A 26,985-nucleotide genomic window follows, 5' to 3' on the forward strand; every position below is an offset into this window, starting at 1 on the left:
CCGTGGGTGCTTGCTTAGTTCTGCTGGGAATTAGGGGAGTAACCTTGAAAATCACTCAATAGTCTCTGAGCCTCAGTTTCTTAGTCTATAAAATGGGCTTTCCAGAGTCCTTCCAACCTCATCCTGTGACTTTGCTGTTGACCCCAAGGCCAGCAGGGAGTTACCTGCCGCACTTGTGTCTGTAGCCGCAGAAACTGAGAACCATGATGAACCAAACCGACAGAAGCGTTTGAATTTCCCTGTGATCTCTGCAACAAATAAAGGAAAAAGGAGGAGAGAAAGACGTGCGTGTTTTGAAAATGACCAGTAACATTTGTATGACTTTTGTGATTCTCTCCTGAATATGGTGGTGGAGGAGAGACCTCATCTTTAAACCGCCTAGGAGGAGCTCTGCTAACTCAAAATCTCCAAAAAATCTCAGTGTGTATTTGTTTCTTTTTAAAATAGTAAGTTCGCATCTCTGACTAATAAGAATTTTTTAAATGCCCATTACTAGACTTCATAAAAGCAACCAAGATTGTTCTTATCTGGTTGTCTCAAAGTTGGTTTGTTCCAGTTAGAATCTAGAGAGTCGGCTTGGCATTTGGTTGTCTTGTTACTTAAATCTCTGTTACTCTTATCAGTCCTCCTTGTGTTGTATTTTATTGTTTAATGTTGGTTTGTTGGAAAAATTGGGTTATGTGTCTTGCAGATTGTCCCCCCGCATTTCTGGATTAAGGTAGTTGCTTCCTTTTGGCATTGTTTAATTTGTTTCTTTTTATCCCATAATTCCTAGAAGTTGGATTAGATTCAGGGTGAATTTTTTAGATGAGAATACATCATAGGTGCTGTATTTTTGTTTCACATCCTGAGGCACCTAATGCCAGCTTGTCCCACTTTCAGTTCGGATACCCTATACTTTTAAAGCAACCATCTTTCGCTTTAATTTAAGCCAATAAAACCATAGTTATATTAAAAAAAAAACAAAACACCACATAGTTATTCTTGGGGAACCTGTGTAAAAAGTGCATAAGAATTGTAATTAGTGTATACCAGATCCTTGAAAAGTTTGTATAGCATGTACAAATTAGTTAAAAGCATTGCCTTGTAATCTCATTTATGCTCTTTGAGGTGCTCGTGAAGCTGGCATGTTTGACCTTCTTGCCATTCACATGTGAACCTGAATTCACATTTACATAAACGTGCCCTTGAGCATTGATCACAACCATCACAAATGGCAAAAAGATGGGTTTTGTTTTATTTGGTTTGACTACACTTGATTCAGTATCTCCTCATATAAAAACTGGTTACTTACAAAATATAAATGGCTTTAGTATCACATGGCTTATTTGTCTCAACCTTAGACGCCCCTCGTGGGCCATAGCATCTTAGAATATTCCTGGTAAATACTGGGTAGTTCTTATGGAGCAATACTTGATAAAGCAATTATATAAATCCATGAATGATAGCTCTTCAGAGCCCAGTGTGGTGATTCTAAGAAAAGTCTTCCTGGCGCCCGAGCTGGGTTAATAAATGTTAAAGACGAGCAGACTGGAATCATTACCCGGCAGTCCAGACCCTTCATTTCTTACACGGTGGAGATTTCTGTAAACTTGGAACGTTTCAGAATTTTTTTTTCTAAACTATCTTGCACGTGTGACAGTTACCGTGTCTAGAATGTGAGATGAAGAGAAGGCTCGGAGAGAGCTGGTGGGACGAGAAGGTAACCTGGGAACCTTCCTGCGGGACCAGCGCCCCTCGCGGAGGAGATGTTTGGCTCTGCAGGGTTTCAGGGTTCGCTTTGAAGATGCGGGGACCCCGCCTTTTGTCCACACCCCACGTGCAGGTGTCCTTGCGTCTGTTCCCAGTCTTTCCTCCCCCACCCCCACCCCCCAGCGTCAAGCCTCCCGCACCCTCCCCTGCCTCCTGCCTTCAGAGAGCCCTGCAGATGCCTGCCCTCCACACTACCCTGCTCTCAGCTGGGCCCTCCAGACCCACCTCACCGGGCCTCCTGCTCGAGCAAGTGGTCACCCCTCCGTATTCCCCTCCCTGAGCCACGCCGGGATCTCTCCAGGTTGGTGGTTCTTCCTGGAAAGCACTGTCTACCCTAAGTGTGCAATGACATGCTCGCCTCGCTGTTCTGGCAAGCAGGGGAAAACGTTTCTCTCCTGGGTTTCTGTCCTGGAAACATTTGACTCTCTCTGGGAAGTTTCAGTTACCCTCGCAGCTTCACTTCTCGTGTGTGTATGTGTAACTTCCAAATTTCTGTCTACAGCTGCGGTTTCTTCCCTGCATTCCAGTCCCCCCGAAATCCAGCCACTTGTCAAGTGTTTCACCTTCTAGTAGAACTTACAGGAGCTTTCAGCCTGTTCACTACTATACTAAGTCGCTTCAGTCGTGTCCGACTCTGTGCGACCCCGTAGACGGCAGCCCACCAGGCTCCGCCGTCCCTGGGATTCTCCAGGCAAGAACACTGGAGTGGGTTGCCATTTCCTTCTCCAGTGCGTGCAAGTGAAAAGTGAAAGGGAAGTCGCTCAGTCGTGTCTGACTCTTCGCGACCCCCTGGACTGCAGCCTACCAGGCTCCTCCGTCCACGGGATTGTCCAGGCAAGAGTCCTGGAGTGGGGGCCGTTGCCCTCTCTTAAACTATTCTCAGATAAAAAAATCAGAAAGAGAGCTTGTTGCATTATTCATCCAGCAGTCTCATTCAAGGGGTGAGCCTTCTCCCAGATAAATGTACAAATACGCAGTTCTATATACAGTTTTGGGGCTCAGGTACCACCAGACATTCTTTCTTGGTTGCTCTAGGAGTGTCCCGGGGACCTCAAACTAGTATCCCCTCGGTGAGACAGTATCTGAGGTCATTCTCACAGATCTCATACATCTAGAATTTCAGGAACCTGATGGTAAATACGAAAGTAAAAGTTGTCTGTACTTGTTCAGATTTGAGAATTGCTCAGTGATCTGTGATCATTGTAGCCATTTTCTCGTTTGCTGCCAGGTACCCCAACCCATCAAGGGATCGTTGCTGAGCTTTCACTTAGATCCTAAAGCAGAGTTGCATTCACTGACCTGTGGAACTTAGATGCCATCACAATGGACCTTGTGAGACTTCCTGGGGCTCACTGGGGTTCTCTGGGGGTGTCGATGGTTCAGTTCTGTGTCTAGAAATTAGGAGGAGCCTGGGGTTTCGGGGCCTGGCACACTTGAGTGTGAGTCCTTTCTCTGGCCTTTCTGAGCCTGACCATTTCAGAGAACGTTGAATAGCTTGGTTCTGAGCACCAGGAAGAAGAACGTGGTGACTCCCAGCAGCAGGTGGCCCTAGGTGAATCTTAATTTTCTTGGTTTGCATGGTACTTGGTGGTGGGTGGATAGGTAACGGCACAGATGGAGATTCTCTCCCCTCCATCCCAGGACTGTTCTGGGCAGGATCGCCCAGGAGGGGCGAGATGGGACGTTGACTTTACAGCTGACTCAGGATTTCATTTCTCTCTGGAGAGAAAGCTGCCATGTCAGATCAGATTTTACCCAGCATTTCTACCAGTGACTTTTGACTATAGGGAAAGAAACTGGGAGGGCGTTTACAAGATAAATCTTAATGAGTAAACACGGACTTTTCATCTAGGTTTTAAAAAAATCAAGCACATGGATGTGATGTAGGCAGATAGGGTTTAGTTATCTTACCTGAAAAACATCAGGGAGGTGAATGCCCTTTGATGTGGCAATGTAATCTAGCTACTGGTTCTCAAAACTTGATTGTGCATCTGAATCCCCCTGGGAGAGGGCTTGTTAAGATACTCAGTTCTGGGCCCCAAGACTTCCACAGTTTCTGATGCAGTAGGTCTGGGATGGAGTGTGATAAAATTCACGTTTCTCATAAGTCTACACTTGGAGAACCAATGGTGTACCCTCAGTTCAGTTCAGTTCAGTCGCTCAGTCGTGTCCGACTCTTTGTGACCCCATGAACCGCAGCACGCCAGGCCTCCCTCTCCATCACTAACTCCCAGAGTCCACCCAAACCCATGTCCATTGAGTCGCTGATGCCATCCAACCATCTTATCCTCTGTCGTCCCCTTCTCCTCCTGCCCTCAATCTTTCCCAGCATTAGGGTCTTTTCAAATGAGTCAGCTCTTCACATCAGGTGGCCAAAGCATTGGAGTTGGACTTTCAACATCAGTCCTTCCAATGAACACCTAGAACTGATCTCCTTTAGGATGGACTGGTTGGATCTCCTTGCAGTCCAAGGGACTCTCAAGAGTCTTCTCCAACACCATAGTTCAAAAGAATAAATTTTTCGGCACTCAACTTTCTTTATAGTCCAGCTCTCACATCAGAGGTTAAAGCGTCTGCCTCCAATGTGGGAGACCTGGGTTTGATCCCTGGGTCAGGAAGATCCCCTGGAGAAGGAAATGGCAAACCACTCCAGTATTCTTGCCTGGAGAATCCCATGGACGGAGGAGCCTGGCAGGCTACAGTCCATGGGGTCGCAAAGAGTCGGACACGACTGAGCGACTTTCCTTTCCTTTCCTTTCCTTTCCTCACATCCATACATCAGTACTGGAAAAACCATAGCCTTGACTAGATGGACCTTTGTTGGCAAAGTAATGTCTCTGCTTTTTAACATGCTATCTAGGTTGGTCATAACTTTCCTTCCAAGGAGTAAGTGTCTTTTAAAAATTTCATGGCTGTAATCACCACCTGCAGTGATTTTGGAGCCCAGAAAAATAAAGTCAGCCACTGTTTCCATTGTTTCCCCATCTATTTGCCATGAAGTGATGGGACCGGATGCCATGATCTTTAATAGCTGTTTTTTGATACCTGTATCCTCCATAGACGAACGATTAATTACAGGGAAGCTGGGGCCTTGTGGGTGAAATACAGACGCCAGGTGACCACCCATAAGGGGATGGGAAGGATGCCCTTTGGACTCAGTCTGAGACCAAGTGGCAGCACCCGTAGTGGTAAGTGCAGTGGTGCCATAGCTCCCAGGAAGCAGGCGTGCATATTCGGTCATGGTCTAAAACTCATTTTTCTCAAACCAGCCATCCATCTGCAAAAAGCATGTCTTCTTACATTGATCCAGTTTGTGGATTGCAACAGAACTTGCAAAGTCCCTGTTACCAGCAGTGGAGCCTAGTCTCTGGCAGAGTGGCCGCATGTTGGAATCAGCTGGAGAGCGAAAATCAGCACACACGTGTCCCCAGGCCAGCTTTCCTGGAGGCAACGCTGGTGATGGACCTGGCCCACAGAGGCTCCAGTAGCTGTGGCGCATGGGCTTGGTTGCTTTGCAGCATGCGGAACCTTCCCAGACCAGGGATCGAGCCCATGTCCCCGTCACTGGCAGGCGGACTCCTGTCCACTGCGCCACCGGGGAGACCCCAGGATGTCTTAATGCTTCTGTTTCCAGCGAGATGGTCAATCTGTTAAGAAAAGCCCCCAGATCTTAGCGCCTCCTTTTTTGGCCTCGGTGGCGGGTTCCCTGGAATACTTGGTAGCATCTTGTCATTTCTGTTGTGAAATACACTTCCGGAGTACTCTGAGACGTAGGTACAGAGAAAGTGGCAGGAAAGGAAAATGGGCGGATGGAAGGATGGGGGTGTCTGGAAGCCGAGCGGGGCTGTTGACGAGAGCGTGCGGTCATGTGCCTTTTTAAATCATGGTGCGTTTCCTGTGTGTTTGTGTGTATGTGTTTTTTAAAAGCACCCATCCAACCTGGATCCTAGTTATGCTTCTAAAACGTGTGTTAGGGCATAATTTTTTCCCTTAATCTTTCTGAAACATTTTTAGAATTAGGAAGTGTTACCTCTGTTTTTTGTTTGTCTTCCTATTTTATTGTGGTATTGACTACTAGTTAAGTACATGAAAATACTGTTTGCAGTTAACTTTTGAAGTTAGTTGTCATACTGTTTCACTTTCATTCTTTTAGCCATACTTAGAGTTATTCCTTCTGCCATTAGACTCGCATTACTTAGGGATACAAAAAGGCCTTTTATTTAATTAATCTGACTGTAAGAAGAGGAATAGATTTTTATCCTGAAACTCATCTTTCAGCTATGGTGATGTTAACTCTCTGCCAAAACTATACTATCCTAACGAGAGGCGAAAAAAATCAGTTTCTCCTATTCTTTGGCCTAGAACTTCTTTTTGGTTGCTCAGGGTCTCAGGAGAAATGTGTTTAAGTCAGTCGCATATTCTGTACTGCTCCTGGTCACCTGGAGAAGGATGGTTTCACACTTAATTGTGAACCAGGAGTTGAAGGTCACATAAGTTAGAGTTTGTGTATTAATGCTTTGTATAAGAAATGTACATCATTGCTGAGTTTAGGGGACTTCTCTAATTTTGGGTTTCCCTGATGGCTCAGCAGTAAAGAATCTGCCTGCAATGCAGGAGATGCAGGTTGATCCCTGGGTCAGGAAGATCTCCTGGAGAAGGGAATGGCAACCCACTCCAGTATTCTTGCCTAGAGAATCCCATGGACAGAGGAACCTGGCGGGCTACAGTCCACGGGGTCACAAAGAGTTGGACCCAACTGAACACACACACATCTGTAATTTTGACCACTGAAGTTGATATTTTATTAGTCTTTTATTGCAATTTTAACATGTTTAAAATTTTAGAATGTATTTTAGTATTTGCATATTTTATTACATTTATAATTGACATTATACATTTGTTATAATTTTACTATATTTTATGTTTCATTAGTTTATTAGTATAGTTTATATGGTTTTATAAAAGTCTTTGGGATTCAGTGAAAAACTTTTAATATAAAAATGTCAGACTTTTTGGTTCAAAGGATATTAAAACACACGTCTGTTGATGATGATGTTGGTGCTTGTGCTGATTTGGAAGGTGGGGTGATGAGATGACAGGGGTGAGGGCTTGCTACCCACATGGCGTGCACCATTTTAATAAACAGTGCACTTATCCTTGAATCAGGCCCTGAGAAAGGCATCGTTACTAATGCCGTTTACAGACAAGGAGAGGAACCGTAAGGAAGGCTGATTGATTACCCCAGGCTCTACAGCTTGTAAGTGGCAGAGGTAGGATTCCAATCCGGGCTCCTCAGTACAGTGCCAATAAGCAGCCACTCTTTGCAAACAGAGAAGCTCGATATTTCAAAAAGTGCTCAATTTTCATCTCATTGGCTCTTTCAGTGTTAATATGGAACAGCTAGCAAATATGTGACTTTCATCCACTGTCAGTTTAATTTAGGCGCTTGGCCTTGGCTAGAGTTGGTTATGCCATCATTAAATGAGCGTGTGTCTGTCGTTTGGGGAGAACGTTGAGTGTAACAGTCCCAGATTCCTTAGCTTCGACTCAGGACTTCCCTGGAATGACTGCTATGGTGGGGGCAGGGCTGACTCACTGGAAAAAGACCCTGATGCTGGGAAAGACTGAAGGCAGGAGGAGAAGGGGACGAAAGAGGACGAGATGTTGGATGGCATCACCGACTCAATGGACATGAGTTTGAGTAAACTCCGGGAGTTGGCGATGGACAGGGAGGCCTGGCGTGCTGCAGTCCATGGGGTCGCAAAGAGGCGGACGTGACTGAGCGACTGAACTGACTGACTGACTGACTGACTGCATTCAAAGAAGGTGAAAGGACAAGTGGGGTGACTAGTTTCCCCTTATGAAATTTACTGTTTCATGAGCGATGGGAAATGAAGAAAAATAAAACCTTCAAGAAAGATTAATAAGTTCTTTTGAAAATGTGACTTAAATAAGATGATAAAATATTATTCTCAGTTTTGTTTATAGCCAGAAGGGATTTCTTTTTTCAGATGCTTCAGAAAATTTGCTCTTAGATGTAAAGTATTTATGTCTGCTCAGATGTCCATTGCAGCTATTTTAGGAGACATTTTCCTGGAAACTCACCAGAGGCTTCTGCAAACAAATATAAATATATTTTTAAATATATTTTTACACATGCCCAGTTATATGGTCTAAAGGGAAAGACGTGGCCACTATGAACTCTTCTAGTGCACGTTTTCTGATTTCACTGAAATCAGACGGCATATCAGTGTACATGCCACTGGATATTAAGTATAAAATCCTCAAATTTAGGGATGTGCGTTTGTGCGTGCTTAGTCGCTCAGTCATGTCCAACTCTTTGGAACCCCACGGACTGAAGCCCGTCCAGCTCCTCCGTCCATGGGATTCTCCAGGGAAGAATACTGGAGTGGGTTGCCGTGCCCTCTTCCAAGGGATCTTCCCGGCCCAGGGATTGAAGCTGGGTCTCCTGCATTGCAGGCGGATCCTTTACTGTCTGAGCCACTAGAGAAGCCCAATTTTAAGGACGTACAATAATCTAATAACACAAAGTAGCAGGCAGATGTGGTCAGTCCCAGTTACCAGGTCAGTAGATGTGTCTCTGAAAGTCTTGTAGGATTTTAGGGGCTGGTGGAGCCAGAGTGGGAGCAGCCAGTGGTCCCAGTAGAGGGTTTGCGATAGAACCAGTCGACCTCCGATCAGAACTCAGGAGATCAGACCCAGCAGCAGTGACAGGTGTATGATAGGTCCCCACAAAACTGCCAGAGCATCTGTTGGGACTGCTGTCTGTCTGTCCCGCGTGGACCAGCCCTCATGGGTGTGTTTGTGGTGGAGTTCTGAGCCCTTGGCTATCTCACCTGGGCCTTCCCACACCCTGCCCGCCAGGCCCTTTCCTGTGGTTCTAGCAAAAAAGAGCTGCTTCCGGCCCTTCAGCACACCGTGCCGCTTCCTTGTCTTTGCTGCTTGCAGTGCCCTTTGCCTGGAAATCCCTGTGCTCGCCTCATACCCTGGTTCGCTCCCCGCTCCCCGGTGAACTCAGCTAGTCCTGGCTGGCGGCCGCGCCCCATCCCAGCGGGGCCCCTCTGTGATTCTCTGCGCGCCTGTGACCGCCTCGGTCGTGACAGGGCGTCCTCTCTTTATCCTTTCTGTCTTCACCAGCAGACTGTGATCTCCCATCAGGGAGATCCTGGCGAGTGGAAGCAGGGCCCCGGTTGACCCCAAGGAGCGGGTCAGGGCCCCCGGGAGCCAGGCTGTCCCAGCCCGTGGTCTGGCCAGTCCCGGCCTGCGGCTGGTCCCTCTGACTGCTTTGGTAGGCGTGGATGGCACCTGTCGTTTTGCCTTTTCACCTGGCAGGTGCAAGCTGTCTGGCCAGAAGCGGGTGGCTCCGCGTGGGCTCACTGAGCAGGTGGTAGAAGGTCACTTAAAGCGCCAGTCAGCACCGAGAATCTTTGCACCCGGAGCGCAGCCAGGTGGTCCTCTGCCCCAGGGCGAGCAGTAGCATCCGGCGGGCTGCCCCCCACCCCCGTAGGGACCCGCTGCTTCCCTGGGCGCCTCCTGTTTATTGCTCAGGGTTCAAGGGGTGTGGAGGCTCCCAGATGCCAGGCTGGTCCTGCAGCCAGGCGGGAGAAATACGTTTCCGTCTGTTCTGGATGAAGGTCCTGGGACTTGCTGGCTTCAGAACATTTCTTCCTGAAACTACCACCCGCAGCCAGGGACTGCCTTCCCGCGCTGTCACTCACGAGTGCTTCTCCTCCTCTCTGGGTCTCCCCCGCCCCGCCCCCGCCCCGCCCCGCCCCCGCGCCCCTGTGTGTTCTCAAACCTGGGTTCCTTCCTGTGCCCCGGGGCTCCGTCCCTGGCGCCCCCCGCAGGCAGATGGAGGTAGAGGCCCAGTGGGCTGTGGACTGGGGGTGGAGAGTAGCTTCTTTTATGACCTAAAATGCCCACATTTGCTCTGGGAATTTTGTTTGTTTTTGTTCAGTCGCTAAGTCGTGTCCAACTCCTTGTGACCCCTTGCAGCACACCAGGCTTTCTCTTCCCTTACTGTCTCCCAGAGCTTGCTCAAACTCCTGTCCATCAAGTCAGTGATGCCATCCAACCATCTCATCTTCTGTTGTCCCCTTCTCTTCCTGCCTTCATTCTTTCCCAGCATCAGGGTCTTTTCCAATGAGTCAGCTCTTCACATCAGGTGGCCAAAGTATTGGAGCTTCAGCTTCAGCATCAGTCCTTCCAATGAATAGTCAGACTGATCTCCTTTAGGATGGACTGGTTGGAGCTCCTTGCAGTCCAAGGGAATCTCAAGAGTCTTCTCCAACACCATAGTTCAAAAGCATTAATTCTTCGATGCTCAGTCTTCTTTATGGTCCAGCTCTCACATCTGTACATGATTACTGGAAAAACCGTAGCTTTGACTAGGTGACCTTGGTCAGCAAAGTGACACGGCTGTGGAATTAGTTTTCTTCATTGAACCAGAGTGGAAAATGGTGGTGAGGCTTTAGAATATTGGTTCAGTATTGCCGTATGATGTGAGAAGGCTTATATGTGCTTCTCCAGGAATGCAACATCCATTTGTTACCTCCTTAGGAAAATGTGTTTCTAAGTCCAGCTGGCAGACCAGATTTTTAAGTTTTAAGAATTTGGCACCCTCTTCTGTAAGCTGATACTATATTGAAGCCCAAAACAACCAGAGAATAATTTTACATCCCAAAGTGGGGGCGTCAAAGGAAATAACAAGGCCATCCTGGCTTCAGTTGTCTTGGCAAGAATCAAAAATAGATGGCTCTGGAAGGTGGCTCAGAGGTCACAGGTTCCCAGGGGGGGTTAATTTATAGCTGGGAAGACTTCAGACCCACAAGGCTGCCTAAGAACCCGGGAGCCCTTCCCTCTGCCTCAAGGTCGGATGTGGCTTTGAAGCAGTACCCCCCACATTGTGAGAAAAAACTCCCATTGTAGGGCAGGAGATGAGCTGGAACCCCGGGGCAGGGCTGGAGCGGAGGAAGGTCCTGGACCACATCCATGTCCGCCCGGGGCTCCCCACGCGCTGCCCGTGGAGTTGGAAGGGTTTGTCGGAGGAAGGAGGTGGGACTCCACAAAGTCACTTCTTCATATCCACACACACCAGAGTCACCACAAACCTGGGACCACCGCCACCAAGACGCACTCAGGATGGCCTGCGGTAGCTGACGGTTGTTCCCAGTCCGCGCGGGTCACACCGCGGGTCCTGTGTGCCCGCATACCTTCCGGTTTGGGAGTTGAAAACACCTGCCCACTTGCCTCTTTAATGTGGTTTATTAAGAGGGCTGCAGAAATTGATGCAGGACATAGGACTGGGATTAAGGAGAAAGCCACCATCATCAGCTTTAACGTCCACGGCTTTGATATCTGGGGTTGTTTACTTTCTAAAATTACTTTCAAAGTTCTTACAGATCATCTGATGAAAACAGTGATCATCTTTAAAAGGGATAGCTAGTTTCTTTTCTCTTTTGATTTGTGGAAATAAATATTTATTTATTTAGAAAGATTGTACTTAAGCCTTCAGGGAGTATGTTTTAGTTATTTTAATTTTTTATTCTATAGTAGTATTTCTTTCATAAAACAGTGATTGTCAGAGGGGAAGAAAACAACTTTTCACAATGACCTCTTTTCTGTTTAGATTGCTTCTGAGTTTAAAAGGACAAAAAGGCTGTTTTAAAAATTACATTAGGGACTTTCCTGGTGGTACAGTGCATAAGAACCTGCCTGCCAGGGCAGGGGACACGGGTTTGATCCCTGATCCGGGAAAATCCCACATGCCGTGGAGCAGCTAAGTCCATGCACCTCAAGTACTGAGCCCGTGCTCCAGAGCCCTCTCGCTGCAGCTGGTGAAGCCCGAGCACCCCAGGGCCTGTGCTCTGCAGCGAGAGAAACGGCCGCAGTGAGAAGTCCGCACGCCATACCCAAGAGAAGTCGTGCCCGCTTGCCACAGCTGGAGAAAGCCCGGGCACAGCATCAAAGACCCAGCACGGCCAGAAACACATCTAAAAAGGGAAACACGCTGTGTGTGTTTCCTTCCCAGGGGTCTCCTCCTTAAAGACTGGATTCTCTGAGAACAAAAGTAATAGAGGGATAATTGTGTCCCCATCCGGGGGCATACATTTCACGAATCAGGGAGGCTCAGAAGACAGAGGACAAACTGTTAAAAATAGAGGAATGGGCGGGAAACCGGACCAGACCTGGAAGAAATGGGCAGCTCGGAATTTTTCTGCTCTGCTGTGATCTGTGATCCCTGAATGTCCTTGTAAAATACAGCAGCACGTAGCCCATGGGACCTGTCAGTTCTGGTTTTCTCTTTGTGAAAATGTGAAGGAGAGAGAAACGTGATGGATCAGGAGTTTCTGGGCAGGGTCTCTGGTGGGGTTGACGCAGGGGAGTCTCGGCCTGCGGCCTGTCAGGGTCTGTAACCCCCCGTCACCGCCGGTCAGCGGGGTGGACGCAGACGCCCCAGGAAGGCGCGTGCACTGGGTCCCCCCACGGCGCCCCGGCCGGTGTCGCTGAGTTTCATCGCTGTGACTCACGCAGCTCTGTTAGGACAGCAGTCCTTCTTGCAGCACTTCTGTTTTTCCAAATGTATGCCCTTGTATCTGCTGTGATTCTGAGCACAGACGCGGTGGTGGGATGTGTTTCTTTCCCATCTGCGCTGCGTTTGGCCTTTCATTGTTCTATGTTTATTACAGCTCCCTGTCTTTCTTTCTTTTTCAGCTGTACCGTGTCATCAGCAAACTGTCTTGCCTTACAGCCAGATAGGGGACTTAGTTTGTGCGCCTGCTTGTAAACTCGCTTCATTTCAGAGCTGTCTCTTCGATGATATCGATCCTGGTGGCCCACACTTCCTATGAACAGAAACCGTTCTCCTCACTTTATAGTCTTGACTTTCTTTTTTAAACCTGGATTGATTACTTATCTCTGTTAAATAGATCTGGTTCTGAATGATTGAGACTTGCTCTGTTTTCTATAAAGCACAAGACAGGGGTCTGAATCAGGCTTAGCAAACTGATTTCACAGGCCAGCCACCTGTTTTTGTAAATAATTTATTGAAACAGCCACGCCCATTCATTTATGTGTCATTGTCTGACTGCTTTTCAACCACGAGGCAGAGTTGAGTAGCAACAGACTTGATGGTCTGCAAAACCTAAAATACTTATAATCTGGCCCTTTACAGAAAAGGTTTGCCAGCCTCTGGTCTAAATTTATACTCTGTGTATATTTCCACCAAACCACTCAATTTGAATTTGTAGAAATTTGGATGGTTTAGTACTCAAAAATTATTTTTCTTAATGCTTTCACATGTATGAAATTTGAGTTTCCTGTGCTGTGTTCATCTAAATACCTATTTACGACCCATAGTATTCCACATTACAGAGGAAGGCTACTTGTGTGCGTACAAGACTGTTTTCTAAAAGAGCGTGTGGGTGGTGTGGATAAGCAGGTTTACTTCTTTATGTTTTATCTACTCATAGATCGGTGAATTAAACAAAGAAGAGTTAATTTTTATTTATCCTGGTGAAAAGTTTCAAGAACCTCACAATGCAAATTATACCTTTTATTTAATAATATGCTAGTGATGTTACACATTGCTTTAGTGAATTTCTTTTTTAATAATCAACTTACTGAGTTATAATTTATATGGAATTTGTGTGTGTGTGTGTGTGCTCACACGTATGCCCTTAGTTGCCCACTTGTGTCCGACTCTTCGCGACCCCCTGGACTGTAGCCCTCCAGGCTCCTCCGTCCATGGGATTTTCCAGGCAAGAAATACTGGAGCGGATCGCCATTTCCTTCTCCAGGGGAATCTTCCGGACCCAGGGATTGAACTGAACCCTCACCTCCTGCATCTCCAGCGTTGTCGGGCAGGTTCTTTACCACTAGCACCACCTGGGAAGCCCATGTGTAACCTTAGTCCATTTTAATACTGTAGCAGAGCTATTTTATAAAAGAGGCGTATTAGACTAGATTTTCAACCTGCTCAGGTTGTCTGTCTTACTATTTCTTTCTTTAAAGTCTTCGGTTCCTCTGCGTACTTGCATATTACAGGAATTACATGCAATTCTGAAACTATTTAGAAGAGGCCATTCATTCATTCCTACTTTGGGAATGTTTAGCTTCATACTGTGTTTGCTCCTCCATCCGTATCTTTGTTCTATTCTGTCAACATTTATCAAATTGCATAGCATTTGCTACGAGGGAGCACAGACACAGTGTGAAACACAAATCTTGTCCAGCAGATGCTTACAGTTGGGTCGAAAAAGAAAGGATAAATATTTTTAAAGCTAAAACTAGTTTGGCTTGGGTGTGAAACAAGAGTCTTAGGAGCATCACAAGGAGGTGTATAATTAAATGCTAAAGGGAAGGATGTTCTCGGTTCAGGCTTCCCCTTGGTACCCGCTGAGGCTCTGTGAGTAAAGTGAGCAGTAAAATACAGTCCAGCCTTACAAGAAGTCAGAGGAGGATAGAGTGAAATTAAAAGTTAAAATTGGGTGTGATAACGTGGAAGAGGAGAATTAGACTTAGATCTAAGGTACAAGAAAGCAGATTTGAGCATCACTGTTTGGTAGGGAGTCAGCAGTTGGGAGAGGCCAGGGAAGGCTGAAGATAAGAAATCCTATCTCAGCTATCCAAAGAGGTGTTTGGAGCATGCGCCGAAGGAATTCGCCCTGTGTACAGAGGAGCAGGCAGAGAACGGATGTGGTACAAAGCGGCTGGCACGCTCCGGGCCTGCCAGCAAGTAGTTCTGGGCTGTGACATCCCAGGAAGGGAGTGGCGGGAGGCTGGGACGGGTGGGGTAGGCAGGTGGGCCGGCTTCATCCCCAGAAGCTACAGGAAATGCCAGGTGGGCGTGGGGAGAGAAGGGGCCCATTGAGATGTGTGTTGGCGGTTCCTTGTAGCTAGGGGGCCGTGGGCGAGAGGAGAGGCAGCTGGATGGAGAGGTGGGGAGGCCGTCCGGGGAGCTGAGCGCTGGGCCCGCTGGGGTGGGGCAGGTCCGCTGGGTGCCCGGGGCAGGAAGGCCATCTCGGTGGGGCGGGGAGTAAGGGGTCCTGGTCCAGAAGGCGTGGGTTTGAGAGGCTCTGAACAGAAGGTTTACGAAGTCCCAGGAGACGCAGTCAGAATGAGAGGTTGAGGGTTAGATTGTGGACCGTCTCGAAAGCCCAGAAGCTTGGGTTTTGCCTTACAGGTAAGGAGATGATGTAGTGAAAAGGCCCTCTTGTATCTGATGTGGAATACGCTGCCATCTCCCATCACAAAGGGTGACCCTGTGGGTCCCCAGCCCTGGTAAGGACAGCCTGTCTTCCTGAGCACTCCACCCAGCCTCCCGCTGACCAGACTCACCCCTCCAGACTCCATCACTCGCTCCATCCAGACTCACCCCTCGAGGGGTGAGTGGTCACGCTTGTCCATTATCGCCTGCGTTTTTCTCAGCATCGTAAAGCCTGCCCTGGTACCCTTATCCTAACAAAGCAGCTTTCTTCACCACCACCCCCCTACTCTCCGCCTTCCTTTGCAATAAATCTGCCTGGAATCATTTCATATCTTTCTGTTCCCTGGTTCCTTCTCCCATATAGACTTTAAACCCACCGCTCCGCCAGAGCCGCTCTCTTTTTTGTTTTGGATGCACCAGGCAGCCTGTGAGATGTTAGTTCCCTGACCAGGGATCGAACCCGCAGCCCCTGCTCTGGCAGCCCAGGTCCTTAGCCGCTAGACTTGCCAGGGAGGGCCCCACCAGCAGAGCCGCCCCTGCCGCACTCTTCAGCGCTGCTGTGTCGCCGAGCCGGGGGGCCCGGCTTGGCCTTCCCGGGCGGCGTCCTCGCTGACCTGCTGAAGCTCTCGTCCACGTGGTCCCCGTTAAAGCGCTTTCTCGGCCAGGCCTCGGGAGGGCCGACCTCTCTCGGTCCTCATCCGGCGTCATCAGCTGCTCTCCTCCGTCTCCCTCGTCTCGTGAACGGGCTGTGTCCTTTGACTCTCAGACGGTTCTCATCCAGGCCCAAGATCTTAGGTGATGTCCGTGTCCTCCTGACTCACAGGTCTGTTTAAATCTCTGGCCCGACCTCTTCCCTGAGTTCCAGACGTGACTCTAACCACCTCTTGAGCCTCTCTGCTTAGATGTCCAGTGGGCTTCTCACACTTAATATACCCAGAGTGTGACTTCACCATTTTGCTTCCTCTCCTTCCCTGAGCCCGCTCCTCCCCGTTTTTCCCAGCGGGGAGCTGGTAACTCTGCCCCGACCAGGTGCCCAGGCCACAGAGCTCGGGGTGATGCTTGACCCCTCTTTTTCTCTCCTCTGTCGCCTGCATTCAGCCCATCCTCAAATCGATCGGGCAGGTATCTACAGAATCCAGCCACTCAGCGTCACCCGTTTCCCGAAGCCCAGGGCACACCATCTCTCCCCCGAAGCCTCTGCCTGTCTTGTTCCTTCCACCCCCAACCTGTCTGAGCTCTGCTGGTCGTGTTGGTCCTCCGCTCACACCCGTCGGTGCCCCTCCGTCACACCTGTGGCCGGCGCAGAGCCCGTGGCGTGGGGCCCGAGGCCCCAGAGTCTGCACCCCACCGCCCCCCGGAAAGGACGTGATGGGGCAGCCCCCCAGGGAAGCAGGGAGGGTCAGGAGCGTATGCATAGGTGCCCAGCCTCACTGGGCTCTGAGGAGCAGCAAAAGGGCAGTAGCGTGTTTGCCCACCACCTCGGCGGAGTCGATGCGTGTGACCTGATGTTGAACACTCCTGATGAAGGGACGCCGATGTAGGTCGGTGGTGTCCTCTCTGAGGACAGTCAGGTGAGAAGAGTCAAAGAGCCTGAACACTTTTACAACTTCTAAACTAGACAGTCTTGTCTTTTTTCAGAACTCTGTCCAAAGGAGTAATTGGTTCACAGCAGAAAATTGTATCTGTAAAAGCTGAAAAGTGGAAACAGCCTAAATCATTAACAGAGGATGGTTCAATGAATTATGGTCCACATATACAGTAGAATACTATGGAATCATCAAAGTATGTGTAGCTGTGTTTGCCTTATAATTGAGAAAATCAGGTTACAAGTCAACATGTATAATATAGACTCGTTCTTATAAAAACACATTAATATGCGTATCCGGAAAAGACATGGGCAGCATATACAGCTGGAAATTGATAATGGTTACTTCAGTTGCTGGGGCTTCTCAGGTGGCTCAGTGGGTAAAGGACCCGCCTGCTGATGCAGGAGACGTAAGAGACGTGGGTTTCAACCCCAGGGTTGGGAAGATCCCCTGGAGGAAGAAATGGCAGCCCACTCCAATATTCTTGCCTGGAGAATCCCATGGACAGAGGAGCCTGGAGGGCTACAGTCCATGGGGTCACAAAGAGTCAGACATGACTGACCACACATACACACACACACACACACACACACACACACAACACACCTCAACTGGTGAGATTAGAAGCAATCTTATTCTCTTTTATTTTGCAGTAGGTCTTTGTTATTTTTGTAATCTGCAACAATAAGGGAAAGAAAGTGCAGGCTGTAGCATCTGAAGGCGTTGCGTTTACTTTGACGTGGCAGCTTCCAGGCAGAAGTTCCCGCAATTTCCCATTCCCTCCGCGCCTGCCCGCCCCTGGCTGTGTGCGCAGCGCACCTGTTTAGCACCTGATTCCAGAGGGCACCCCGTCTGCAGTCACACAGGAAGACAGGCTCCTCCCTCCCTGTGAGCGCCTCCCCGCCTCCGCCCCGTGTCTTTCCGAGGCTCTTACTGAGATTCAGACATGCCCGTGTCTCACCCATCTTCTGGAAACAACCAGTGCTTCCTCTCTGTCCAATATTTTATCCTACATTTGTTATTCTGTGATCGCTTTGTAGAACATGCTCATATTTTTCCAGTAGAAAATTGTGTACTCAGTTTTTTTTTATTCATTTACACAGTCAATATTTACCAAGTGTTTTCATAAGCTGAATGCCAGGGATATAAAGATGAATGACCCACAGCTTCTGTTTCCAAGGAGCGTACTGGATAGTATGATTCCTCCTGAAATAAAAATTAAAAAACCAAAACCTTTTTTTTTTTGAGACAAAGGCACACTGTATAAATAGGTGTTTTAATCTTTTAACTGAAAATGTTTTTACCTTAATACCATTCGCCATTAGAGGAATGCAAATTAAACCACAATGCAATGCCACTAGCCGCCCTTTGTAATGGCTGTAGTAAAGTAAAATGGGAATATCAAATGCTGGAAAGGCTGCCGAGCCATTAGAGCTCTCATCCATTGCTGGGGGAAAAAAGTACAGCCATCTGGAAAACACTGTGACAGTTTCTTATGTAACGTGCCATATGATCCAGTAATCCCCCTCCTAGGTATTTACCCAGGAGAAATAAGATCATATTTCCTGCCCATGAATGTTTACAGTTTAGGTATTTATACTGTATTCTTTAGCAATTTCCCCAAACTGGAAACAACCGAGAAATCCTTGGCCTGACAAATGGATACACGAACAGAGGTCTGTCGGGCAGTGGGGTATTCCTCCGCAGCGAGAAGCAGGGGATACACACGGTGATACACTCGTGTGATGCCGGGTGAGAGACGCCAGCCAGGCTCACGGAGACACACACGTTATACTGCACGGTCCATTTACACGACAGACGGAGAAAGTAAAACTGTGGGATGGAAGACAGAGAAGTGGTTTTCAAGAGCTGGGTATAGGGAGGGGGGGTGGATTGCAAAGGGGCATGTGGGGATTTCGGGGGTGATGGAAATGTGTGTGTGTGTGTGTGTGTGTGTCGGGGGTGATGGAAATGTTCTGTGTGTGTGTGTGTGTGTGTCTGCTGCACTGTACAACATGTGAGATCTTGTGTGTGTGTGTGTGTGTGTGTGTGTCGGGGGTGATGGAAATGTTGTGTGTGTGTGTGTGTGTGTGTGTGTGTGTGTTTCTGCTGCACTGTACAACATGTGAGATCTTGGTTCCCTGACCAGGAATCGAACCCGTGCCCGCTGCATTGGAAGGGCAGAGTCTCAACCACTGTCCCTCCAGAGAAGCCCCTAAAATTCTTCTGTCTCTTGTTTGTAGTGTCAGTCACTCAACTGTATCCATTTCTCAAAACTCATTGAATAGGGAGTTTTACATTTTGTAAATTAATACCTCAGTGAATCTGATGTAACATTTTGAGGCAACAGAAAAATTTAAGACTTATATTCACATGGTTCAAAAATCCAGATAATATGAAGGAATACAGTTAAAATCCTCTTTCCTACCCTTGCCAACCCTTGAAGTTTCTCTGCGCTTGTGTCATCCTCTATGCATCTGTGTTCTCCTTGTTAACCTCTTTCTAGAACACAGCTTTCTTTCACAGAACACAGCTTATTAATATAATTTTGTGTCCTGGTTCTGTCTCCATGTCATTTATGTTACAGTTCTTTTCATATCAGCGCTTCGAGGCCTTCCCTTCTTTTCTACAGCTTTGTGACGGGTATCGTTAAGTGCATATCATTTATTTAACCAGTACTCCTTGGATGGACCCAGATTTTTTTTTTTCCATCTTTTCACATTAGACACAGTGCTGCAGTGAATAATCTTTGTATATACAAATCAGTTCTGCTATTGAATGTGAGGTCTGTGTTGAAAACACAAATTTGTTCCAGTGCAGTTGATAATACATCAGGGAACAATCGAAGCATAATGTGAATTCTTGCTTTGCTCGTGTGTGATTCCATTCCTGAGAAACACTAGTTCCAGAAAACTGTGAAACGGAGTGCTGCAGGAGTACACAGGACACACTTGTGCACACACCTCCCAGCCCCAGCAGCAACCTCGTTTCCTGGTAGGGGGTCACACAGGTCCACAGGAAGGTGTCACAGCTCCCCTCCGTTTTCAGATAAGCCCCCTGGCGCTCACTTCCACAAGCAAACCGCAGGCCTTTTTCAGGGTGAAGTGCCATACTTTCTGCAGCACCTGTGTGTTTCTTAACCTGTGTCGATGGATGTTGCTACTTTTATTAAGTGAGTCACTGGCAGTGTTTGAGCGTCAGGCCCCTGATTCACTGGCTGGAGTCCCTGTGGGCATCGTTGGCTGATTCTGCCAACTCAGTCTGCCTAGCTCCGTGATCCAGAACCTGTGTCCTGTGTACGCTGTCTTACAGCAGCACCGACCACTGTGCAGATTTATGTGCAGGGTCGATTCCCAGGTGGAAGGGTTCAGAGTTTAGGAGTTAAATTCTGAGAGACTGCTGTTGTGATAGGCTTAAAATTATACAAGCGGTTTGGTTTTTCCGTTTTCATGAAAAGTGCTGTGATCGAGGTGAAGGGCGTGTGTCAGTGTGATTTGGAAGTAAGTCCAGTCCCCTCTCCTCTCAGATCTCTGTCTGGACGTGTGAGGTCGTCAGGGGGGCTCTCTGCATGGGGCTGTGAGTCTGATGCCTCAGGGAGGAAGAGCTGGGAGAAGGGGAGCTTGAGCCGGGTGGGTGTGTGGGGCTGTGCCTTTTCTCCAGCTTCTCCACCATCCCCCGAACCCGAAAGAGGCCTTCAAGCCAAGTCACAGGAAGGAACCGGTTATCAGAATGTCCACCAAGTGCTATCTGGAAAGAAGGGCTTTCAGAGGCATTTTAAATCCTGGAGCTCAGACCTGAGCCCGAAGCCAGGGCATTTAGAGCAGAGGAGTTAGTGATGACGCTTTCTTTCCTACAGGGTGTGAAGATAAAAAGAGTCAGCAATTGGAGATGAGGGAGGAAAGCTAGCAGGTGCCCCCGAGTGCTTGTTTGATACTCTCAAGTCCTGTCACAATTTTCAGACCCTGCCACCTGTTTCTTTCAACGTTCTATTTAAAGACAAAATAATTTACAGTTCATAATTTGTTTTCTGATTTTAGTTAAGTGTACAGTGTCCACTTAAGGCCCTGGTTCTGTTAATATCAGCTTTATGCGGCCTTAGCAGCAGGAAGAAGTAAAGGACCTTAAAAGTCTTGAAAACAGAATGATGATAGACTTTTATACTTTTCCTAATGCTATTTTTTCCCACTTTTGTTTGATCAAAAATTGCTTTCAGTGTCATAAAGTAACAGTAGGAACTATTAGAATATTGAAGATACAAATTATGAAAATAAATTAGGCAAAGCACCTTCAGATAAGTTAGTATTTAAAATTTAACAAAGAAGAAAGTCATTTGTTTTGTAAGGTGATCTGAACCTGGCAGGTTTGATTGGAAACTGGGGTTTAAACTTGTAATTTTCTCGTCACCAGTCATTTAGGAAACCTTGACCCTTTGTTTTTGGATCGCACAGTTCATTTCTGTGTGGTTTTTTTTTTCCATGAAGATGTTGAAAAAGAATACCTCATACATCGTCAACTCTCTTTTTGAAAATAGTAATTATTGATTCAGCTGAGCTGTTCTTCATTTATTTTATCATCTTCTGAGGCTTTCTTTATTGATATTTCTCTATTACAATTTTGATTTTGTTAATATAAATATATCGTAACAAGAAGTAGCATATTAAAATCTTCACCATAATAGAAATCCAATGTCTCTGAGGCCTCCACCCTGTTGTATGCTTAGAAAGAATTCACTTCAGTTGTCTCCCTTCTTTATGATTATTTGCTGCGACTGTCTTGCTTTTATTTTTTAATTATCTTTGGTTGTGCTGGGCTCTTGGGTGCTGCGAGGGCCTTTCTCTGGTTGCGGGGAGCAAGGTTCCCCTTCACGGTGGCACTCAGGCTTCTCCCTGCAGTGGCCTCTCTTGCTGCAGAGCCGGCTCCAGGGCTCAGTGGTTGCTGCAGCAGGCTCAGTCCTTGCAGCCCCCAGCTCTGGAGCCCAGGCTCAGCCCTTGAGGCCCCCAGCTCTGGAGCCCAGGCTCAGTCCTTGCAGCCCCCAGCTCTGGAGCCCAGGCTCAGCCCTTGAGGCCCCCGGCCCTGGAGCCCAGGCTCAGCCCTTGCGGCCCCCGGCTCGAGCCCAGGCTCGGCCGTTGTGGCGCACGGGCTTAGCTGCTCTGCGGTACGTGGGATCTTCCCAGACCAGGGGTCGGACCTGTGTCTCCTGCGTTGGCAGGATGAGTCTTTGCCACTGAGCTGCCAGGAAAGTCCCTGTCTTGCTTTTGGAAAGATGTCTTGTGTTTTGAGTCTCACAGGTGATCTTAACCTTGTCCATCTTACATATACAAAAATTCAACAGAAATTACATTTTAAAAAAACCTTTACTGAAACATAGAATTATTCATGACCGACTGTTCCTGTTTTTATTGTAAAGGAAGCCTCTTCATTCTCTGGGTCCATGTGCTAATCCAAGAGACTGGGGATGGTCTGTTTAATGTGATCAGAATTTTTATGAAGTTGAAGGGGCAGAATGTCTCAGGTGCTACTTGGGTACTTGCTTTGTTCCCTCTGTCTCTCTCTTTTCCCCCAGAGATCATTCTTGCATTCTAGGAGGTCTGATATATATGCATGTAACCCTAGGATACGGAGAAGGCAATGGCACCCCACTCCAGTACTCTTGCCTGGAAAATCCCATGGATGGAGGAGCCTGGTAGGCTTTAGTCCATGGGGTCGCTAAGAGTCAGACACGACTGAGCGACCTCACTTTCACTTTTCCCTTTCATGCACTGGAGAAGGAAATGGCAACCCACTCCAGTGTTCTTGCCTGGAGAATCCCAGGGACGGCGGAGCCTGGTGCGCTGCCGTCTGTGGGGTCGCTCAGAGTCAGACACCACTGAAGCGACTTAGCAGCAGCCGCAGCAGCAACCCTAGGATATGCTTAGGAAAACAATACAAATTATGTAAGTGGGTACACTCAGTCATGTCCAATTCTTTGCTGCCCCGTGGACTGTAGCCTGCCAGGCTCCTCCGTCCATGAAATTTTCCAGGCCTTGAATACCGGAGCAGGTTGCCATTTCCTTCTCCAGAGGAAGATTGAACCCACGTCTCTTATGTCTCCTGCCCTGGCAGGGAAGGTTCTTTACCCCTGGGACCACCTGGGACACTATGGTACAACTTTCATCTTTAATTTAGAGAAGGAACTTCCTCCTTGGCCTTTGTCAGGGTTCGAGACATTTTCATGTCTGCTTTTTTTTTTTTTTCTTTTTAGCTATGCCTCGAGTCTTGAGGGATGTTACTTCTGCAACTGGGTATTGAACACCCAGGCCCTCAGCAGTGAAAGCGTGGAGTCCTAATCACTTCTACCACCAGGGAACTTGCTTATAAATAATAAAAGATGCTTTTTAAAAAATGAAACTTGGATGTGTAGCTTTCCTGTTGTTAATAAAATAGCACGTGTTGAGGTTCTCTCTGCTTCCCAGGCACTGTGCTAGCCTCTCAGCCCCGCCCCCCAGCACCCTCTCCGAGGATGTCACCGCTGTGACCCACCCCTGACCGCTCGAGGAGAGGGTGTTCGTGAGGTTGGGAAATGCCCCGTCACGTGGTTCACGAGTGGTGGGCAAAGGTGCCAGCCCACCTGGGCCTCCAGAGCCAGACTCGCAGCTGCTTGGAATTCATTTCCTCACCAGCTGGAGTGAGGACGTGTTTGTCAGGTGATTAATGTAAAAATATTTTTTTAAAACACAGATCATTTCTTTATCAAATAGGTCACTACTGCTTGCTTATATCTTCTGATGGCCAAAGATAGTAACAGAGTTTCTCGTGAGAACTTATTCCTACTTCATCCTTAGTTTTAACGAGGGCTGAGCCAAATTTTGTTCCATTAACGAGGCCAACAGTTCTTCCTTGATTTCATTTCCTTGTGATGTGACATTAATTCCAGACTGCAGTGCATATCATGCCTGAAGAATTTGTTTTTAAAGATAAGTCACTGATTTTACTTCAAAGGTTCCACATGGGAATCTGTTGAATTAACATAATTATGTCTTAGCTGAAATGGTAAACTTTTCACTTTGATGTTGAGATATCTCTTGATAGCTCACTCTTACTCGGTCAGTGTGCCCCCAGCCCCCAGGACACAAATGCACGCACGCACAGACTCACTCCGCGTACACCTTCAGGCACGCTCCCCACAGTGGCCTCACGCTTGGGTTCTTGAGACAATCAAATGGTATCATTTAAAGATTTTTCTTGGAAAACTCTTTCCTTATATATAGATAATGAGTTATTAGGGGGGAAAGCTAAAGGTGTTTAAAATTAGCCAGAGATTTAAAATGGCACATTGGAGAAGGAAACAGGTTCTTTCTGGATATAGTAAATGAAATAATTGGCTTTATTTGGTATCTACTAAAGAATTGTATTTTTCTAGGTTATCTGCCTCCTAAAAATAACATCTCTTACTTGAAGAAAATCAACGTCACGTGTTTGTTTCAGCTATCTGGGTGTTGGTATTGAATCAAAATCATAAGTTGTTTTTTTTTTTTCCATTGTAAGTGTTTTTGAGGGAAAAAAAAAAATAGTCTTATGATAAAGTGTGTCCTGTTCTCTAGAAATGAGAGATTTAGTTTAGACGGGGTATTTATTTTCTGAGTTTGGCTAAAGTATTTAATTAGCTTATATTTCTAAATGGCTATAACCAAATTCCCCCGTGGTAACCCCGGCCCTGGTGGCCCCTTCTGTCACGTCTTTAAAAGAGTCGTACGGCTGACTCACTTTGCCGTACCGCAGAACCTAACACCACATCGTAAAGCAACTATACTTCTATCAAAAAATTGGAAAAAAATCTCTCAGTCTTGTTAATGTATCGCTAAACAATAGTGTTGCTCAGACGGTCCCAGAAGAGCTTGTAGCCTGTCGAGGGCTTGCGTTTTGTTCTCTCTGGTGACTTTGTCCCTCTCTCCTCCTGATAAAGCAAATGAAGAAGCACCCGTGCCGCCAGTGTGACAAGTCCTTCAGCTCGTCCCACAGCCTCTGCCGCCACAACCGGATCAAGCACAAAGGCATCAGGAAAGTTTATACCTGCTCGTAAGTCGTGGCTTCTAACGTGGGAGACCCCGCGCGAGGCAGTTTGCCTGTTAGCTTCCCGTCTCCCCGTCCTCCGCTGCCCAGCGTGTGGATTTCCTTTCTCAGTTATGTTTTGTTTGGCAGGCCATTCCTGCTTGGTCTGTAGCACTTTAACAATATGGAAATAAGGAGCAGTTCCTTGCCCCACCTTGGTATGTTCTTATCTGTTCCCTATGCTTCCTTTTTTTTCCTTTTTTCTTGCTGAGCAGCTTGTGGCCAGGGTCTTGGTTCCCTGACCGGGAACTGAACGTGGGCTCCGTCAGTGAAAGCACGGAGTCCTAACCCCTGGACCGCCAGGGAAGTCCCACCTGTGTCCTTCTCTGTTAAGCAGGGGTTTGTGGTTTCGTTACTGAGAGTTTTGGCGAACTGACTCACAGGCAGGTGGGGACACAGATGAAGGAGATGCTCTTCGGCCCCACACGCAGTCGAGTTGCCGGCATCAGCACGCCGGTTGGGCTGGTCGGTGTACTTGGGTTCAGAACGGGGCTGCTCGTGGGGTCAGTCCTGGGCTGGACTTTGCCCCTCAGCCACAGCGCGTCCTTCACGTTGACACATGCTGTTGGTGAAGGACCGAAGAACGGAGCGGGCCAGCCCACTGAGGGGACCAACCGCGGGGCTACCTCTGGGTATGTAAAGGCAGAAGTTGTCACTTTGTTATTAGTGAGAAAGCTTTTTCACCCGCTCAGAGCATGCCTGAAGGGAAGTGATGTAACAGGGGTACTTACTTTAAGGCACTTTTCATAAAAGAACACGGAGTGGCACGGAAGCCGTGTAGCAAGTATGTGGCCGTGATGGACGCTGGGGTCCAAGTGCCGTGTGGTTCGGGGGACTTGAGGAGGTCGGCTGCCAGATCGCTGGGTTCCGTTGTGTTGCAGTGAGTCAGGGAAAGTCTCCGGGGTGGGAAAACAGGGCCCCTCTTTCTGGGAACCTGAAGCCAGGAGCGGTTGTGGTGCGATGAGAACGTTGTCTGAGTACAGTCTGTGTGCTGAGACTGTTGATGGAGTCAGTGAATTTAGGAGGGACCCCTGCGCTGAGAGAACGGGAAGGAAGGCTGGTGTGGATGGCAGAGTCCTTCCTCTGAAAGGTTGGTTCGTGTCCCCGTGGAGTCCCTGGAAGGCAGTAAAACACCGGGATCGCCCAGCTCGTTCCGTTTGCTCCCTGATGTGGGTGCTGGTTCCCAGTGCTGCCCTGTAGAGGGTCTCTAGCGTGAAATCATCAGAACTGGGAGCGAGTCTTTCTTGTAAGATTTTCAGAAGCTTTTCTGAAGACAGGGAACTTGGTTCTACGTAAGCCATGAGGGACTTCCCGTCTCCCTTCATTGCAGTGGTTATTCATGATGTCTGGCTGAAGAGTGACCATAATTGCCCTGGTCATTAATTTCTGTTTACCTGGTTTGGGCCTGCTTAAGAAAATGATAAATTCATATCAAAAAAAAGCTGTAATCATGATTTATAGGGAGGAATTACACAGGCTGAAATGAAAACTGAAATCATTGACCTATTTTGGATATTTGTTCACTTTTCTACCTTTTAATCGACTGAACACACGTATTTGAACGCTGTGGTCCTAACCATGCATATTATTGCATTTGTGCTTTGATGAGAAAGTTGACGGGAGACGAGTCTGTCTTGTCTGTGTCGCGGCAGAGTGAACGGGAATCTTGTTAGCACCGGCGGGAAGAAGTCAGGCAGGGACTTGCTTCCTATTAAAGTGTCTCGTGACATAAATTCTGAGGGAACACTCGGAGTCACTGGAAAGCTCTTGAGATTTAGTGTTCTCCGTGTTAAAATCATAGCCATCTAGAGTTACAAATGAAGTCAGACTTTAACCAAACTCAGAAAATAAATGCCCTGTCTGAACCAAATTGGGCTGTGGCTATAAGAACACAAAAACTGATAGAAAAAAACATTTTCCTTCTGGGTTTTTTTTTTTTTTTTTTAAAAAAACACCAAAACCAGTTTGTATTTGGGTAAAACCGATTAAGAGGGTTATGGTCGTTTCAGGTGAGCAGCAAAGGGACTCAGCCATATATCCACGTATCCATTCTCTCGCAAAACCCGCTCCCATCCAGGCTGCCATCCAACATTGTGCAGAGTTCCTTGGGCTGTACAGTATATCCTTGTTGGTTGGCCATTTTAAATATAGCAGTGTGCACATGACCTTCCCCAGGTCCCTCACTGTCCCTTTCCACCCTCCCCTTCCCCACAACCATAGTTCATTTATGATAGAAAATTTTTAACAAAAGCTGGAGCACTTAAAAAAAGTTTTTTTAAATTCACACTGGAAGTGATGATTCATAGCAACACTGCTCTCTTGCTTTGGGCC

At 47.6% G+C, this 26,985-nt stretch overlaps 1 protein-coding gene across 41 annotated transcripts in view; it reads left to right on the forward strand.

Annotated features, from left to right (window-relative positions):
* The window catches only part of ZNF532 (zinc finger protein 532), a 108,556-nt gene that overhangs the window by 77,728 nt on the left and 3,843 nt on the right, over positions 1-26,985 (forward strand). For 21 of the 41 annotated variants that reach the window (XR_014074959.1, XR_014074960.1, XM_081562976.1 and 18 more), the window contains one exon: positions 24,509-24,621. Coding sequence is in view for 22 of the 41 variants with exons in the window: in XM_081562976.1 (XP_081419102.1) it covers positions 24,509-24,621 (113 nt within the window). In the remaining 19 variants the exon portion in view is untranslated. Of the gene's footprint in view, positions 1-148; positions 1,446-24,508; positions 24,622-26,985 lie in introns of those variants that run through there. The other 20 variants (XR_014074962.1, XR_014074958.1, XR_014074963.1 and 17 more) reach the window with 3 other exon arrangements.

This window comes from Giraffa tippelskirchi, chromosome 14 (assembly GCF_054371585.1).
Source record: "Giraffa tippelskirchi isolate mGirTip1 chromosome 14, T2T-mGirTip1v1.2.pri, whole genome shotgun sequence".
NCBI classification, from domain to species: Eukaryota; Metazoa; Chordata; class Mammalia; order Artiodactyla; family Giraffidae; genus Giraffa; species Giraffa tippelskirchi.